The sequence below is a fragment of the Silene latifolia genome, chromosome 8 (assembly GCF_048544455.1).
Source record: "Silene latifolia isolate original U9 population chromosome 8, ASM4854445v1, whole genome shotgun sequence".
Taxonomy (NCBI): Eukaryota; Viridiplantae; Streptophyta; class Magnoliopsida; order Caryophyllales; family Caryophyllaceae; genus Silene; species Silene latifolia.
In genome coordinates this window covers 89,869,023-89,889,346 of record NC_133533.1, presented here as the reverse complement: position 1 = coordinate 89,889,346, position 20,324 = coordinate 89,869,023, and the positions used below count along the sequence as shown (strand labels likewise).

At 34.7% G+C, this 20,324-nt stretch overlaps 1 protein-coding gene across 1 annotated transcript; it reads right to left on the bottom strand.

The window, feature by feature from the left end:
* Positions 1 to 434: 434 nt before the first annotated feature.
* On the bottom strand, positions 435 to 16,412 carry LOC141595488 (uncharacterized). Its single transcript, XM_074415456.1, has 3 exons — positions 16,351 to 16,412; positions 1,506 to 2,302; positions 435 to 1,234 (listed from the first exon to the last, which is right to left on the bottom strand). The coding sequence occupies exons 1-3, from the start codon at positions 16,410 to 16,412 to the stop codon at positions 435 to 437; spliced, it is 1,659 nt and encodes a 552-aa protein (XP_074271557.1).
* Positions 16,413 to 20,324: the final 3,912 nt, after the last annotated feature.

Genomic DNA, 20,324 nt, shown 5'->3' with positions numbered 1-20,324 from the left:
AGAGTATGATTAACCTGCTTCAAAAGCTTTACAGAGATAAAGAAGTCCTTGATGGCACTACACACAGACTCTCGCACTATGTCCCAAGCATCCTTAAAAAAGGCACTAGAATAGCCATCAGGCCCTGAAGCCTTGTGACTTGGGATAGAAAACAATGCCTTTTTAATCTCTGCATCAGTCACTGGGGACAAAAGAATATTTTTATGCTCAGTGGTACACCTCTTCCCCAGCCTGACAACACTTTGACTAACAGGAATAACATCTTCAGAGGTACCCAAAAGCTGAGTATAAAAATCCAGGAAAGCAACCTGGATAAGACTAGGCTCATCACACATATGCCCATTAGTATCCTCTATTCTGATCACTTTATTACTCACTTGTCTACCTTTAATAATGGAGTGAAAATATTTTGTATTATCATCACCCTTATCCACTCAGGTAGCTTTAGATTTCTGCAGGAGAAACTCAGAGCAGGTAACCTCTAAAAATCTAACACTACTAGCAGCTTCAATTTCCTGATTGATAAGCTCAGGATTAAGAGGGTCCCCCCTAAGCTTATCTTGAATGTATTCAAGGCTCATCTTAGCCCTAGCAGTATTGTTCACAATGTCATTGAAGTTCTCCTTATTTAACTGTTTCAAGGGCCATTTTAAGGACTTCAGCTTCTTAACAAGGTCAAACATAAGTGTGCCAGTCCATTTCTTACTCCAGACCTGCCTCACACACTCAGTAAACTCCTCAGCATGGCTCCACATGTTGTAGTACTTAAAACACCTTCTTGGTTTAGTCATATTGCTATGCTCCTGAACCACACAAGGTGTATGATCAAACACACCTTCAGTGTAAAAGTGAGCATAGGCAGTACTATTATCTTGCAACCACTTAGCATTAACCAACATTCTATCAGGCCTACTAAAAACCCTTGAGGAAGGCTCGTCTTTGTTACTCCAAGTATATAAAGACCCAATTGCAACATAATCAGTAAGTCCACATTCAGAAACACACTGTTGAAAATCATCCATTCCCTCAAAAGTAGTATTGCCACCTAACCTTTCAGAGGGAGCCAAAACAGTGTTGAAATCCCCACAAACCACCCAGGGCCCCTTAATATTCCTATTATAAGCACAAAGCTTTGCCCATAAGTCTTTCCTTTCAACAACACCATTAAAGGCATAGACCATGGTAACAAAAAATTTATACCCAGTGCTTAAGTCTTTAACCTCCAAATGAATAGCTTGAGAACAATAATCCAAAAACTGAACACTAAACATAGAGGGTTGCCACAATACCCAATTTCTGCCACCTTTGTGATAACTTGTATTAGTAGATAAGCACCAATTAGAACAAAGGTTATTTCTTACACTATTTAGAGACAAAGGTTTTACCTTTGTCTCAAGGAGACCAAACAGCCCAACTTGGTGATGATGAAGGAACCACTTAATGTTATTTTGCTTAGTCTGACTGTTTAATCCCCTGATGTTCCAGAATCCGAAGTTATGCATTACCCCCAGGAGGAGGTAATACACTACCAATTACACCAATGCCAACAGTGGGAGTTGCAGTATTAAGGGACTCAAGGAGATTGGTGTTCCCAAAAGTTGAGCCTTGTCCTTTATCCATCAACTCTTGCCTGCTAAATCTAATAATCTTCCGGGCAGGGGTGTTCACAACATGATACTTTCCATTCCTAGACCAAGACACTTGAAATTGATTAGGCTTTTCAACAGGGGTAACAATATCAGCAGCTGGAGACACAGGCTTAGGGACATGTACCACTACTAGAGCAGCAGGACCCTTCTTCCCTTGCTGAGCTTTTGGCCTCCACTGTTTTTTCCCTTCCTTTACCCCCATCTCCTTCTGACCTTGTGGCTGCTTTGCTTTCCTACACTTTGAAGATTCATGACCAATTCCATGACATTGCTTACAAAGCACAGGTTTCCACTTGAACTCAACCTTAACAGACACCACAAGACCATCTTCATCCAAAAACTTAACCTTTTCAGGGATAGGTTTACCAAAAGGAACCTGCACCATGACCCAAGCAAACCCAAGCCTAGTTTTGTCCTTAGTAGCAGCATCACAATGAATAAACTTTCCCAACAACCCAGCAATCTTAGAAAGACACCTACCCCAGAATTTAAGTGGTAAATGTACAAGCCTAACCCATACTGGAACCTCTTTAACTTCCTCTTTGACTATATCAACATCAGGGCTCCATGGTCGCACAATAAGGGGTTTATTGTCGAAAAGGAAGTGCCCTTGTTGCAAGACTCTATCTTTAGGTAAATTAGTTAGGGTAAATCTTTTGTGATATATGGTAAGATAGAATTTTGACAAAAGATAGAATAATAGAGGAGATTTCGGTAAGGAGATATAAAAGATAAAATTTGTTACCGACGTAATGGTTCGTAATAGAGCATAAGATATACATGACTAGCAGACGGAATATTCTCGTAATATAATATAAGATTTAATACAAATAAACTTGCAAAGAAGAATACGGACACAGTCATGCAATCTCATCAAATCTAGTCAGTCATACGGAAAATAAAATATTTGTGACAAGTTTAGTTGCCACCAATTAAACCAATTTCCAGCCGTAAAATCTCAAAACGTACTCTAGCCAATGCTTTGGTAAAAATGTCAGCCCATTATTTTTCTGTACTACAAAATTCCAGTGTTATGTTGCCCTTATCTACATGATCATGTAGAAAATGGTGTCTAATGTCTATATGCTTAGTTCGTGAGTGCTGCGCAGGGTACATAGAAATAATCATGGCACTCGTGTTATCGCAAAATATAGGTATACATCCAACATTAACACCGTAGTCACATAACTGTTGCTTAAGCCATAAAAGTTGAGAACATACCAAACCTGCGGCAATGTATTCGGCTTCAGCTGTAGATAATGCAACGAAATTTTGCTTCTTTGACCCCCATGTAATAATACATGGTCCAACAAACGTGGCTATGCCGGAAGTACTTTTTCTGTCAAGTGAACAACCTGCATAATCTGCATCTGAATATCCTATGAGATCGAAATTACACTCAATAGGATACCATAGATATAATTTAGAAGTAGCAATTAAATACTTCAGGATTCTCTTAACTGCAATCATATGCGATTCTTTAGGGCACGATTGAAATCGAGCACAAACGCATTCACTAAACATAATATACGAAGGACTTGCAGTTAAATAAACAAGTGAGCCAATCATACCTCGATAAGTCGTTTCATCGACAGACTTACCGTTTTCATCCAAAGTCAACTTCTTATTTGTACCCACATGAGTTGGCTTAGAATTAGAATTTTCCATACCGAATTTCTTGATTAGATCCTTGATGTATTTTTGTTGGTGTATCATAATCCCTTCAGCAGTTTGTTGAATTTGGAGTCCAAGGAAGAATTTAAGTTTTCCCATGATGCTCATCTTGAATTCTGAGGTCATCAATTCTGAAAAATACTTACATAAACGATCATTAGTTGAACCAAAAATAATATCATCGACGTAAATTTGTACAACTAGTAAATCGGAATCCTCGGTTTTCAGAAATAAGGTTTTGTCGACAGATCCTCTTTTAAACCCACTTTCAAGTAGATATTTTGACAACTTATCGTACCCTGACCTCGGAGCTTGTTTCAAACCATACAAAGCTTTATCCAATTTAAAAACATGGTTTTGAAATTTGCTATTGAGAAATCCTGGAGGTTGTTAAAAAACACCTCCTCATTCAAATAACCGTTAAGAAATGTCGTCTTAACGTCCATTTGATAAATTTTAATTCCTTTATGAGCAGCAAACGCTATTAATAATCTAATAGCCTCAAGTCTGGCTACAGGAGTGAAGGTCTCATCATAGTCAATTCCTTCTTGTTGATTATACCCTTGTACAACCAATCTCGCTTTATTTCGTACAATTACTCCTGTATCGTCCAGCTTGTTTCTAAAAATCCATCTTGTACCAATAACCGTTCGGTCTTTAGGTCTTGGAACCAAATGCCAAACTTTGTTTCGTTCGAACTGTTGAAGCTCTTCTTGCATAGCAACGATCCAATCTGGTTCTGCAAGTGCTTCTTTGATATTTGTTGGCTCAATGGTTGAGAGAAAGGAGTAGAACGAGAAAAAGTTGTTAAGTCTTCTACGAGTTCGAACCCCTTCATTCAGACTTTCTAGGATGGTCTTCATTGGATGAGAGTCCTTATATCTCCATTTCTTAGAAACAGGAGGCACATCTTCATCTGAACTACTCACCTTCTTCGAATGATTGGGGTTCAAGCCTTGTTCCCCCTGAATCCAATCCTAGGGTTATAACAGAATCAGGTATAACATTGGTTCTAGTTTGCTGGCTTGGAGTTGATGTTATAGCATCATCAGCTATAACATTATTCTCCAGTTGCTTGGATTGAGAAGAGATTTTAGTATCATCAACTAAACTCTCAGTTCTCTTTCCTTTATCATTCGAAGGGCTTTCTTGTTCATCATTTGTGCCCTCAATTTCTTTATCTTCCTCATCCAATTCTGGAAGATCATCTCTGGATAGTCGGAAATCAGGTTTGTTTAAATCTTCTTCCTCAACTTGTTCAGCTTTATCAAACATATTACTCTTGTTAGAAATCTATATCACTTTACTCAACATATTCATAATGTTATAATTTTAATTTAGTCATAAAATTAAAAGATGATCTTATGCATGCAAACAATAATATAATTAAAGAAGAAATCATCATCTCACATTGATATTTCGGTTTATATGGGCACAAGTGAGTTCACCTACTCACTTGTTCTTGAGCTTTCTTAAGTGGATGAACAAGGATTCCAGTAGAGAATCCCTCCCAAGGTTTTATACCCAAGATAACAACTTAATAAAATTAATATTATTATTAATCGAACAATATTAATTTTGTATAAAAATTGACCCAAAATATTATTTGGTCTCTCAATAATTCGGCTAAGAGAGAGGGAGGAGAAGGAAGATTTTATCTTTCTAAAATTCTTATTTTTAGATGAATAGAATGAATGATGATACACTAGTGTTTTGATGTAGTGTATAAGATAAATTATAGAGCAAAAGACCCTTGGCTTTGCTCTTTGAAAAACCGGGTAAGGGGGAAGGAAAGGGGCCAATGCATGCACAAGTTTGTCTTCACAAGATTAAGTAGGGCTGCATGGCTAGGATTAGGAAGAAATGATTATGTTTACCACTAACATAATCAACATAATAAATTCCTAATCATCCCCATTATTTCGGTTTATATGGATAAAATGGACTCCATTTTATCTTTGTCAAATTGTCAATTTGTCATATGTCACATGTCACATGTCACATAAAATTGTTATGTATTTTTAACATATTAAAAATCAACGTATTAATAAAAATACGTCATATACAAAAATCGACTTAGTAATTCATAATTACTTGTATCAAAATATTTTACCAATTATAAATCACAACATATTGTATTTATAATAATTTATTCATTCAAATGTAATTGTTTCCTTAAACAATAATTTCATCTAAGCAATAAAACAATTCGATTACTTAGACCGTATCTTATTTAATCAAATTACAATGAGACACGTAAATATTACTTCCAAAATCGTCCGTCAATTTCAAGTAATTTAATTGACCCGTATCGTCATACGATCAATTAAATGATCAATTAAGAGTGTTACCCTTTAGGTATGACCTAAGGGGATCAACTGGTCACCACCGTCTCACGACAGTAATGTCAATCTCTGGTCAGCCATCATTACCGATATGTGTGGACCAGTTGACAGTAAAATATTACTTCCCAATTGTATTCTTTAAAATGAGACTTAAACATGTGATCATCATGATCAACAATTGTGATCGCATTATTGTCGGAGGACACATATTCCAACAATCTCCCACTTGTCCTCGACAAGTGTGCGTCACCAATTCTCTTGTCCTATTACTATCTCCCACTCAATGCAAGGTGTCTTTCAGGTCGTACTTGCAAGTGATCGTATCGAGAGTGGTTTCCTCGATCTGGAGAATAACTGATTGACCGGATTTATCTACCATAGATATCTTCCGAGCGTGGACACGCATTTCCAGTTCATTACTCCTTGAGTGGCCCTGAGATATTGTTATAACCCTGACTAGGGGTGGACAATTCCTATCGCACTCATTCCCTTTGACTAGCCACAGCCATCATAACCCAAAATATGCCCATTTGACCCCATTTACGAAGGTCGTAGTAACACAAATCAAAGTTAATCTGAAACTGTGCCATCTTAGGTGAATAGTCTTTAGTCAAAAGAATCGACTCATTAGAATACTATAGTAGCTCTCGCCACGACCAGGCTATATAAATTTGCCAGAACTCTATAAGCGGTCATAAGGCCCGACAAAATGTTCCTAACAGTCTGCCTATGTGATCGACTAGTCATTCTTATATGACTCCATGGCACTTGAACTTGCCATCAATCGCATCACACTCTAGTCACTTCGAGACGTCACCTCATGTAAGTAACTATGGGCGAATACAATGCTAATCCGCGTTCACTTTAACGGGGTTCAATTGTCTCTAAAACCCGTTTGGATGTAACAAAGTATAAGGTGAGTTAATAATAACTCAAACGACAAATGTCGACATCACATTCGGGTAGTCAATACCATATTACAACCTTGTGATACATATCGTAAGTGTGTAAACACTTGTTGATTGCAATAGAAGTTTAACATGCCATATGTCCATGTGTTCAAACTTCTTATAATCGCATTTTCCTTTACGTTCATGTTATCTTCTCATAGCATGAACCTCACTTAGTACATATAGGTTCCCAACCTCTGTTTGGGTTCTTTATCTTGAAAGAACTTCCTGTCGATTATCACATAACCAATGAATTTGCGGTGAATGATATAACTTGCACTGATCAAGTACTCCACCTACTCCTAATGCACTAGGTAAATGTTTTGCAGAGTCTTGCAACAATTGTCAAGATGATTGGCCTAGTACTTCTCACAAGTCCTAGCATATTAGAAAATATTAGTTTTGAGTAACTTCTTACTTCAACTAAGTATTTTTCCAAACTTCTTATTTCTCCTTTTAGCTTGAAAGGCTTAGGATTTTCATAAATCCTTACGCGTTGTTCGAACTTTAATATGTGCAACCTCTTGACACATAACAGAGTGTTCTGTCCAACACTGAAATCGCTCATCGGATTCTCTTTGAGAATTCATGACGATTCTTGTATGGCTTGCAAATGATTCATCATGCTCTTATGCACATGACTCATTATTGGACATGTGCATGATTATTCTAATGGCGGAGACATTAGTAACTAATAATCATGTGATCAACCATTCTTAGGTTCAATGAACGACCATGACTGCTAATGGCAATTCCATTTTCATTTACATGAATAACCTACGTTTCTCGTTGATTCGATGTGTATATCTCAGTACTTATCCAACATCTCATGATGTAATTGGATTCATCATAGTCCATTTTCATCCAGAATTGAAAACTCAAATACTTCTTTGTGAAAGAAAGTATTAGCTCGTCATTCTCAATGAGTAGTGAGTTATAAATTTTATAAGATGATTGCTCCCACTAAATTCCATGTTTTCACATGATAATTTCCAAACTCCCACTTAATTCCACGTGTTTCGTAATTGACTACTCAATTGAAACATTTCAAGAATTGAAATATATTGCTTTGCTAAGTTATTAAGATAAAACCATATATGTTCCCATCATATCCTTTCAAAATACCTATTTTGAAGAGGTCTCATCTTAACCTTATGGAAAGAGATTTTAATCTTTAATTAATTCATTTTATAATGATGCATAGCAATGTCATTATTTAAATATGAATAATATCTAATATACGTCCTTCAAAATACCCTTTTCGGAAGGAGGTTTAACCATTTCATTTTCATAATGAGGTTAAGTATTGACATTAGCGTGGTTAATACTTAACTTAGCTATTGTGGATATCGGTATATCAATCCTTCCAACTTCTAGTCATAAATCACATTTATTTTCTAGGATGTAACTTTGATTTATTTAGGCTCTTAAGTAAATATCAATATTGAAACTATTGGTCAAATATTGTTCATAATCTACTCAAAAACTCTTGTTAAGACTTTATATTAGTCATTCTTATTCCAAAACTTTCTTTTGGTCTCCTCGTGTAGTTATCTTGAGAACATATTATTTTGATTACTTCACTTGGTCTCTTTTGTCATGTAGATCTATTCGAGACCATAGATCTCATCTATTGGGTATACTATATAAATAGATATACCTTTATTCAAATCATTCTCCCTTGCGTAGATCTCATTTACATAAGTACACAAATTGGTGTTGTGTCCTCATTTTTATCCCACTCTATCTTTAGAATAAAGACACTAGAGATTCAAAGATAGCATATGAGACACAAATAATGATTTTTTGAAGTATAAGGAGAACCATCTCATTGTTTGACTAATTGTTTTAGATTTTGTAAGTGTACTTGGTGATTGACATTCCTTTAAGAGAGTTCATTAACTCAATTATCATTTTATAAATGATCATACACAAGCCTTAAGCTTGTGGACATATAATGAATCCCATCATTATAGTTGTCTATTAGATCACTTTAAGTGAATAATCATATGTTTCTATGAGCAAGCATGTAAAGACGAATTTTAGAACAAGGATAAAAACGATAAAACGGGTGACTTGGGTTGCAAACCAAACCACCATTATCCAAAAACAACCATTATCCAAAATACATTTCCATGTCGAATACGGAAATCAAAAGGTTCTAAAATCCGAAACATAATTAAAATAAGACAATAAAAAGCCAAGCTTCATGGAAGCTATTCCTAGCTTCTTGATGATTTCTCAAGCTTGCTTTTCTTTTCCCTTGTCCTTGCTTGGTGGAGGCCCTATTTACAATAAAAAGGGGATACATTATCATAACTTTGTATCATAATACCATAGTTGAATTAGAAACATAAAAGAAAGGATAGTCATTTACCTACTAGAGTGATCTTTCCAGCTTTGATGTCACCAAGATATTTGGAACAATTTCTTTTCCAATGTCCAACACCATTACAATAATGGCATTTATCAAGAGGACCCTTCTTGATTTTGGAAGTGCTAGCTTCATAAGTCTTAGCTTTGGTGAAAGTGGGAGCTTGCTTCTTACCCTTATTCCCATTCTTCTTGAACTTCCCCTTGCTCTTGGTGCTTATGTTAAGCACATCCTTTGGTGGGTTCACATTTACCCCATGTCCCTTTCGGCTTGCACAAGTAACTTGTGCAACTCTTCAAGAGACACGTCCTTGTCTTGCATGTTAAAATTCACCCGGAATTGAACATATGCCTTGACTTTGGATAAGGAGTGTAGAATCCTATCTACAATGAGTTCTTTGGGGATTTCAACCTTTTGAATCTTCAAGATCTCGACTAGCTCCGTCAATTTGAGCACGTGAGGGCTAACCTTTTGGCCCTCCTTAAAGTCGAGATCAAAGAATGCCGCGGCCGCCTCATATTGGACGATCCGCGGAGTTTGTGAAAACATTGTCACAAGCTTAGAGTAGATTTCATTAGCGGTGCCCATCTTAAAGGCTCTCCTTTGGAGATCCGCCTCCATCGCAAAGATCAACACATTTTTCATTGCGGCGGACTTCTTGTGGTAAGCCTCATATGCTTCCCTAGTGGCGGCGGTTGACCTAGTGTTAGGTTTGGGTGGAGAGGCCTCGGTAAGGTAACGAAGCTTGTCGTCACCTTGGGCAGCTAATTTGAGTTGGGCATCCCAATCGGAGAAATTTGACCCATTCTTTTCAAGTTTACATCGATCCATGAAGGATCGGAGCCATGAAGTATTAGTGAGAGGCGTGGCGTTGGTGTTTGGATTTGCCATTTGTTATGAGAAATAAGAGCGGTCTACAAAACAAAATATAGAAGGAATAAAACATATGTCGTTTTCAATATAATAATACTCTTAAAATAAATTTAAACAAGTTAATTGCATTTATCTAGTGACCTCTACCCAACTTGATAAATGATTCCAAGATCCAAATTCATATTAACTTGGGCACGGTAGGGCCGATGAAACCCTTATCAATATAACTCGGTGGATTAACGCTTTAATCGATTCTACTTCTAGAACTCTTGGTCGATAAAATTACATTAACTTTTATCTTTAGCTCGGAACACATGCGACTACGGTCACGAATACTTCCGTTGACCTCAATCCAAATTTCAAATAAATGTGTCCATGATCCAAATCCACATCAACTTGGGCACGGTAGGGCCGATGAAACCCTCATCAACATGAATTCGGTGGATAGACATTTATCACCCACTTCCCCTACGTAACAAGGTTTGTACCCCGGTAGGGCCGAGTGCACTCCCTCGCGAAATAGGTTTTCATGGTTTCTACTATTTGGTAAGGCTATGTCTCAATTTATTGTTTTAGCGAGAGGCCATGTCAATTTATTATCTATCACGTTTTAAGTGAACTAAAGCGGTGAACTACGATAATTCTAATTGACACGGTTGATAAACTCGATTAAAAGAACAATGCATGTTTTAGTTATGGCGATTTAGCGATGCATGCAACATATAAATAAAATGGAAAGCATAAAATAAATCCTAGTATGGCCTTCCTAAAATAGAAAATCTAATTAACTATTACATATTCGGAAACCAACTCCATTGGTCCCTTGAACTTCGGTTATGGCACGCATCTCGAGGTAACACCGTCTTTAAGTATCTCCTTCTTGAATGACACCGTCTTCAAGGAACTCCGGAATAAATAAATTACATAATTTCCTATTATACATTTGTAATTAAAATAAAATAAATCTATTAAATTACAAAACGGTGATACGAGATCACAATAAATTACAACCGAATCGATATTCCCATACATTTCGGGTAATACCAATTAAAACTAAGGCCATACTAAGTAAAATTACATAATTCAAAAAATTACATAAAATAAAATTATGACAATAATAAATAAAAATTCAGCATTATAATATGTATGAACATACCCAATTTTATGCTAAATCGCCTTTAAGGAGCCAATATCGTATATTTAACGGTTTTTACGGATTTGCGTGATTCAACCTTTTAAAATCACAATAAATTACATAAAATCATATTTATGCACAAGTTAATTACCCTAACCTCTTAGGACTCAAAATTAGTCTCCACTAACTATTTGACTATAATTAACTCATATATCTTAAAATTGTTCATTAATGGACCCAAGATTACAATAAAAAAGTTATAAACTTCAAATAAATCACAAAAATTTCAAATAAATTCAAAATTCAAAATTTAAACTTATGAACATTCTGGAAAAATACAATGACACTCATAATGTTCAAAAACTTAGGTTAAAAATTTCAAAATTTATCCGGAAAAACAATGTTGCGGTTTATCGGTTTTAACAAATATAATCATAAAAACGTGAGAAAAAATTATATTTATCAACTTTTCAATTTTAGATCTGAAATAGGTAATAAAATGCAACATGTGACGTTTTTTCTTAGTCATGGAGTATGTTTTCGCAATAATTCACTAATTAAGTCACTATTTATGCTATTTTTCAACAAAAATTCATAAATCATGCATAAAGACTTCAATATAGCCTATTATTTTACACACATCTTGTAAAATAGCATGTGACAACATACTAAATTTCTATGATCAGATTCGAAATTTATGTCATATTAAACTATTTTTCATTTAAAATCGATTTTTATCATGAAAAATCCATATTTCGAGCATAAGAACTCCAAAAATTATGAAAATGTACAGGTCATCTAAAAATAATATATGTGAAAACATATCCAAAAACCACTATAAAATTCGAAGTTTAGCTAATTTTAGTCCGAAAATGACATTTTAATCATAAATTCACATTTTTAATGCCATTATTATATAAGATGAACAATAAAAATCCATAAATTAACCAAAATATCCTAAATAAATTTTAGGATCAAAAACTTTAACATGCATAATGTATTTCGTGATATTTCATAATAACACAAATTTACAAGTTTTATATGTTAATCGTATAACTCGGAAAAACTATAACCGATTTGCATGCAAACAACCAAGGCTCTGATACCGCTTGTTAGAAATCTATATCTCTTTACTTAACATATTCATAATGTTATAATTTTAATTTAGTCATAAAATTAAAAGATGATCTTATGCATGCAAACAATAATATAATTAAAGAAGAAATCATCATCTCACATTGATATTTCGGTTTATATGGGCACAAGTGAGTTCACCTACTCACTTTTTATTGAGCTTCCTTAAGTGGATGAACAAGGATTCAAGTAGAGAATCCCTCCCAAGGTTTTATACCCAAGATAACAACTTAATAAAATTAATATTATTATTACTAGAACAATATTAATTTTGTATAAAAATTGACCCAAAATATTATTTGGTCTCTCAATAATTCGGTTAAGAGAGAGGGAGGAGAAGGAAGATTTTATCTTTCTAAAATTCTTATTTTTTGATGAATAGAATGAATGATGATACACTAGTGTTTTGATGTAGTGTATAAGATAAATTATAGAGCAAAAGACCCTTGGCTTTGCTCTTTGAAAAACCGGGTAAGGGGGAAGGAAAGGGGCCAATGCATGCACAAGTTTGTCTTCACAAGATTAAGTAGGGTTGCATGGCTAGGATTAGGAAGAAATGATTATGTTTACCACTAACATAATCAACATAATATATTCCTAATCATCCCCATTATTTCGGTTTATATGGATAAAATGGACTTCATTTTATCTTTGTGAAATTATCAATTTGTCATATGTCACATGTCACATGTCACATAAAATTGTTATGTATTTTTAACATATTAAAAATCAACGTATTAATAAAAATACGTCATATACAAAAATCGACTTAGTAATTCATAATTACTTGTATCAAAATATTTTACCAATTATAAATCACAACATATTGTATTTATAATAATTTATTCATTCAAATGTAATTGTTTCCTTAAACAATAATTTCATCTAAGCAATAAAGCAATTCGATTACTTAGACCGTATCTTATTTAATCAAATTACAATGAGACACGTGAATATTACTTCCAAAATCGTCTGTCAATTTCATGTAATTTAATTGACCCGTATCGTCATACGATCAATTAAATGATCAATTAAGAGTGTTACCCTTTAGGTATGACCTAAGGGGATCAACTGGTCACCACCGTCTCATGACAGTAATGTCAAACTCTAGTCAACCAATCATTACCGATATGTGTGGACCCGTTGACAGTAAAATATTACTTCCCAATTGTATTCTTTAAAATGAGACTTAAACATGTGATCATCATGATCAACAGCTGTGATCGCATTATTGTCGGAGGACACATATTCCAACAACTCTCATCAAAGATAACATGAATACTTTCTTCGATGCATAAGGTTCTCTTATTAAAAACCTTGTATGCTTTACTATGATTAGAATAACCGACAAACACAGCTTCGTCACTTCTGGGATCAAATTTGCTTAATCTATTTTTACCATTATTATGGACAAAACATTTACTTCCGAAGCAACGTAGATGTGATATGTTAGGTTTACGTCCCCTAAGAAACTCATAGAAAGTCTTCCTGAGAATGGGTCTAATCAAAGCTCGATTATGAACATAGCATGCAGTACTAATAGCTTCAGCCCAGAAATTTCGAGGTAGGTCGCTACATAATAACATCGTGCGTGCCATATCCTCCAATGTTCTATTCATATGTTCAACAACACCATTTTGTTGTGGGGTTCATGGTGCCGAGAAGTTATGCCCAACACCATTCTCCCTACAGTATTCTATAAAAGTATGGTTATCAAATTCGGTGCCATAATCCGTACGAATGGAAACTAATTTTGATTTGTACTTATTTTGGACAAGCTTCATTAGAACTGCAAACTCTTCAAAAGTTTCATCCTTTGAATTGAGAAAGATTAGCCAAACATATCTAGAGTAATCATCAACTAGAACGAAAACATACCTGGATCCACCTCTACTTCTTACCTTCATAGGGCCACATAAATCCATATGCACAAGCTCTAGGGGTTTATTGGTACTTACCATTCTCTTGGGTTTGAACGATGATCTCACATGTTTGCATCGAGCACACGAGTCACATAATGTTTCTTGATCAAATTTGATTGAGGGAAGTCCTTCAACCAAATCCCATCTTTTTAGCTTATTCAACGTTGTTGAATTTATGTGAGCAAATCTTTTGTGCCAAAGACACGGATTATCTGTTGTTACTTTCATGCATGTGAACGAATTAGTAGGAATATCATTTAAATCAATCATATAGACATTCCTTCTACGATGTCCCTCAAGCACAACAGTACTTGTTCCTTCAATTATTATTCGACAAGTATCTGAATGAAAGACGACTTTATTTCCTTTGTCGCATAATTGAGAGATACTCAGTAAATTGTGTTTGAGACCACTAACAAGATAAACATCGCTAATAGCATGAGAAGAAGATATTCCAACTTTACCAACACCGATAATCTTACCCTTCTTGTTATTACCAAATGTTACCTTACCTTCATCGAAGGTTTTAAGTGAAAGAAATAAATTTACATCTCCAGTCATGTGCCTTGAGCATCCACTATCAAGGTACCATAAGTTATTTTCTCTCACCACAACCTGCAACATAATTAGAGGCAGTTTTTAGGTACCCAAGCTAAGTTGGGTCCTTTGACGTTAGTCACTCTAAAAACTAAATCTCTTCTTACCCAAACCTTTTTGATAACTTTACGTTTTGGAGGCGAATGGGTTTGTCTGGGAATCGTCTTTGGTTGAGTTCTGGGTTTCTCATGATGTGGCCTTTCAGTTTGTTTTGGGGGAGCTTGGGCTTGGAAGGGCTCTTTAGGTTTAGATGTCTGTTTTTGTTTTGTGGTCTTCTTAAAGTCGAAGCTCATGTCATAGAACCAACGATGATCATTGTTGCGTTCTTCATTTGTACTTGGTTCAGATGGGGTACAATTATTATCCTCGAAAACAGTGTCAGAAGCTTTAACAAAGTTGATTCCTTTTCTTAAATCCTGAGCATGTTTGACACAATTTTCTTGGATATGACTAGTATGACCACAGTAATTACAAATCAGTTATTCTGGGAGATTTGAATATTTTCTTCTTCTGAAATCTCGTTCGGAAGGGGTTGATTTGCATTTAGAATGATCTCTACGACCATAGCACTCATGCCCTAATCCCATTTTCATGTTATTATCTGATTGCTCAGTTAGGAAATTTAGGACAAGTGCGCTACCTTCCCATTTTTCGTGAACCTTTCTAGCATGCAAGAGTAATTCTTTTAAGGACTGTATGTCTTTGTTGCATTTGGAATGGTCTGACTCTACGACCTTGGGAGGGTGAGTCTCTTCGTAATTGTCACGAAAGTTTTGGAATCTGTCATTAAGAACTTGTACCATCTCGGTATGCGTTCTTTTAGTATTTGATAGAACAATTTTAGATTCCTTTAATTGCTGAGTTAGATATTAAATTTCCTTTTTTTGATATGCGATCACGGCTTTTCTAGTCGTAGCTTTCGACTTAAGAAGCTCTTTGACTTTCCTCAATTCTAAGGTTATAGCTTCACTATCTGTAACTTTGGCTTGAAGATGCTTAATGTTGAGTTTCAGGTCTGAGGTTCTAGCTTCATTAGCTATAACTTTAGATTCAAGAGCCTTCTTCTCAGCATTTGTCACATCTGAAGTTGTAGCCATATTAGCTGTAACTTTAGATTTGAGCTTTTTGGCCTTTGCTTTAAGGAGATGATTCTCTTCAGCAATATCGAGAATTTGTTCTTTCAAGTCTTTTAATTCCAACTCTTTGTTCGTGATTGCTCAAAGTGTTCAATTAAGGCATTTTTAGGCAACTTCTTAACCCTTTTCTTAAGTTCAAGATAACTTACCTCTTCTTCTTCTTCTTCTGAATCGGAATCTCATAGAAAGCAACAATGGGAATCCACGCTATCTTTATCACTGTCTAAAAAGAGGTCAAGACTAACGTTGCTTAGACATAGGTTAGCAACGTCTTCCTCTTCTGATGCTTCGTCGTCCTCAGTGTCGAGATCTCCCCAGCATGATGCCATCATCACTTCCTTGAATTCTTTCTTGGTCTTCTCATATTTTGCTTTATCTTTAATTTTCTCCCATGTGGGACAATCCTTAATCATATGACTAGACTCTCCGCACTTGAAGCATCCTCTATTAGCAAACATGTTTTTTAATTCAGAGGTTTTCTTATTAGAGGATTTGTTGTTGTTATTGAACGACTTTGCTTGCTTGTTTCTGAAAATTCATTTATTAAATCGTTTTGCAAACAAAACCGTTTCATCCTCTATTTCAACATCGTCATCTTTCGTAGCAGAAGCTTGTAGAGCCATGCTCTTATTGTTACTGGACTCGGCCTCATCGTCATCCAGGACGAGTTTATGAGCCATAAGAGCTCCAATAAGTTCTGCATAAGGTAGAGAGGTGAGATCTCTAACTTCCTCCATAACCGTGACCTTGGGACGCCATTTCTTAGTTAAACTCCTAAGTACTTTTCTAGAAATATCCTCGGAGTTGAAAGTTCTACCAAGATTTTTAGGCTCATTGACTATAGTAGAGAATCGTGCTGACATGCTATCAAGTGATTCATTCTTTTCCATTTTAAAAAGTTCATATTTTTGAATCAGCAAGTCAATACGATATTTCCTAACAGCCGACGTTACCTCATAGGTCAACTCAAGACCATCCCATATTTCCTTGGCCGAAGTGCAAGAAGAAAAACGATTGAATTCGGTCGATGTCATATCGTTTTGTAATAGGCTTATCGCTTTCGAGTTTTTCTTAGCCTTCTTGTAATCGGCCTCAACATAGTCTTCTTCCTTTTTCTCATAGGTAGTGCCTTCCGAAGATGCAACCAAAATTTTGTGTGGTCCATTCTTAATAATCGCCTAGCACTCCCAATCATGTCCTTTCGCATAGTGTGTCATCATGTTTTTCCAAAGTCCATAATTCTTCCCATCAAAGATAGGACACTTGAGATACTTGGAATCCATTTCACCCGTGTAAGGCAGCGGAGATAAAATAAGATAAAAAGATAAAAGGATAGACGCATCAACCTCTTTGCGGTTAGGCAATCAAGAGCACGAGGCTCTAATACCAATTGAAGAGTCTATCACAGTCGAAATACTCAAGGAAGGGGGGGGGGGGGGTGAATTGAGTATTTAAAAACTTATGTCCACTTTTTTATTTTATATCAAAATAATTAATTACTTAAAGCTTATTGATTAAACTTTAACTAATTAACAAGGTGATTATAAATGTAATAAAATGAACGAAAAAGAAAAACTGCAAGGGTACATGATATTTGAAGTGCTTCAGCTTCACACGTTGAAGCCTACGTTCACTATTCTCGATTAATAATTTTAGTACCTTTCTCCGGATTACAAAATTATCAATCCAACTCGTATAACTAACTCTAGTTATAACTCAATTTGAATATCACTAGATATTCGATTTGACTATCTTAAGTTACTAAGAAAGCACTTGATTATTCCTCTAAGTGTTCACACAAATGAACGAGTAAGAAACAATATAAAGTACTATTATCTTATGACGTAACCTTAAGAATAATAAGCAATTCTAAGACCACGACTTTTCGTAAAGATTTTCCAAAAGCAAAACAATAAAAGTACAAGAAATAAAACTCAATTTGTTTGCGAGGAATTATGTACTTCGAAAAGCCTGTTTTCAATGAAAAACTATCATGTGTATTTATAGTAGAGAGGAAGATTAGGGTTTAGATCGAAACCCTAATGAAAGCCGTGAGATAGATAGACTTTTTCGCAAGAAATAAATCTTATCTCTTCCTTAATTTAATCCATGAGATAATTTAACTTTATCAAATAAGATAAAAGTAGATCTTATCTTACCTTAATTTAATCTCTATGATTTTCAGATAAGTAAACGAATTAAATCAAATATATATTTAAGATATGAGAATATCTTGTAAAAATATTATTAGATTTAATTGGATAGGTTACTTGTACTAGAGGACTCACGGAACAAAGACGGCTCAAGGTCGTGCGGCCGAACCCTTGGTCGTGTCCAGCTAGGTCGAAAATACACTCCTTGGATTAGGGTTAGGTCAAATAATATAGCAAACCCTAGGTAGCATGACGACCCATAAGCCGTTTTACTAACCAATAGAGAAATGCAAATTATTCATTATAACAACCCATATTTCATCTCTATCATATACACACATGATTTTGAAATACATTTGAAGAATTTTATCTTTTGAAAATGATTTTAAAACTATTAAAATCATGCCATAAAATTGCTACTCAAAGTTATAGTAGAAACAACTATACCCTTAAGCTTGGTAAGTAAAGTTATAGGTGAAATAGCTATAACTTTACCTTCCCAATACTAATTCCTAAAGTACCGTTATTAGATGAAGACCTATACTAGCTAATCTTCCTGAAGATCTTCAGTGATAGGATCTTCTCTTTATCTTGATCATAAGCTCTTCATCTTGAGCTTGTTATAGACTTGATCGAGCCTTTTGCTTGAGTGATCATTATACTTGAAACTTGTTACAGTTACTATGATGCTCTAAGAATTTTCAATGTTAAGCTGCTATAACATTACTTGAACGATGCCTCACAAATCTTCAATGTTATAGCCAAAGTTGCTATAACATTACTTGCTAAACTTGTAAACTGAAGTCAATCTATTAAAGACTAAACAAACGATTACGAGCAAGAGTGTATATAGATATATATATATATATATATATATATATATATATATATATATATATATATATATATATATATATATATATATATATATATATATATATATATATCTGGTGATAGTTTAAACTCTTTATGGTTATCATAAACTCATGGGTCCGTTCTGTTTTGCCCGCTTTGCCGCGGATAGGCGTTTTAGGGTGTTTTGAAGTGGACACTGCGTTTATGATAATCTTCCTGTTTTGTTTAGTAAAACCTATCTGGCTAGGTGAACAGTGTATGAACAGTGCCGTCGTGTCTTGGTCATCGTCCAAATGGTATCAGAGCCATGGAGGTAATAAATTAAGGAATTTAGAAGGTCATAGTTCAATATACCTTTCTATCTTTATGAGTTTAATAAAACATGTCTTTAGTAGTAAGAAAACTGTTAAAAACAGTAGCAAGGCCCTGTCAAATGAATTCAGAATACTTAGCCTTATGCCAAAAAGAAATAGCTTCTTTGTTGGATAAAAACTTAATTACTGCCTCTAAATCACCATGGTCGTGTACGGCGTTTTATGTTAATAAACATACAGAACAAGAAAGGGGTGTCCCTAGACTTGTTATCAATTATAAACCTTTAAACAAGGTATTAAAATGGATTAGATATCCTATACCTAATAAAAATGATTTATTAGACAGATTATCTGACTCTGTTATATTTTCCAAATTTGACTTAAAATCTGGATATTGGCAGATACAAATACATCCAGAAGATAGGTATAAAACAGCTTTTAATGTTCCATTTGGACAGTATGAATGGAATGTCATGCCATTTGGCTTGAAAAATGCTCCTTCTGAATTTCAGAAAATTATGAACGAAATCTTTAATGATTATGTAGATTTTATTATTGTTTATATAGATGATATATTAGTTTTTTCCAAAACTATTGAAATGCATTTTAAGCATTTAGATATTTTTCAAAAAATTATCATTCGAAATGGATTAGTAATTTCTAAGCCAAAAATGTCGCTTTTTCAGACCAAGATAAGATTTCTTGGCCATAATATAGAAAAAGGAAGTATAATTCCTATTAACAGAAGTATTGAATTTGGATCAAAGTTTCCAGATGAGATACTAGATAAAACTCAGTTACAAAGATTCTTAGGAAGTCTTAATTATATATCTCCTTATTATAAGAATATTGCTGAGGATACAGCTATTTTATATGATAGATTAAAAAAGAATCCAACTCCTTGGACGGAGGATCATACTAACACTGTTAGAAAGATTAAAGCTAAAGTTATATCTTTACCTTGTTTATCTTTAGCTAATCCCCATTGGGAAAAAATTGTAGAAACAGATGCCTCAGAAAAGGGGTATGGTGGTATTTTAAAACAAATAGACCCGGCTACTAAAAAAGAGCTCCTTGTTCGATTTTATTCGGGTAAATGGAATAAGGCCCAAGGAAATTATGCTACTATAGCTAAAGAAGTATTAGCTATTGTTAAATGTATTTTAAAATTTCAAGATGATTTATATAATAAACCTTTCATAGTAAAAACTGA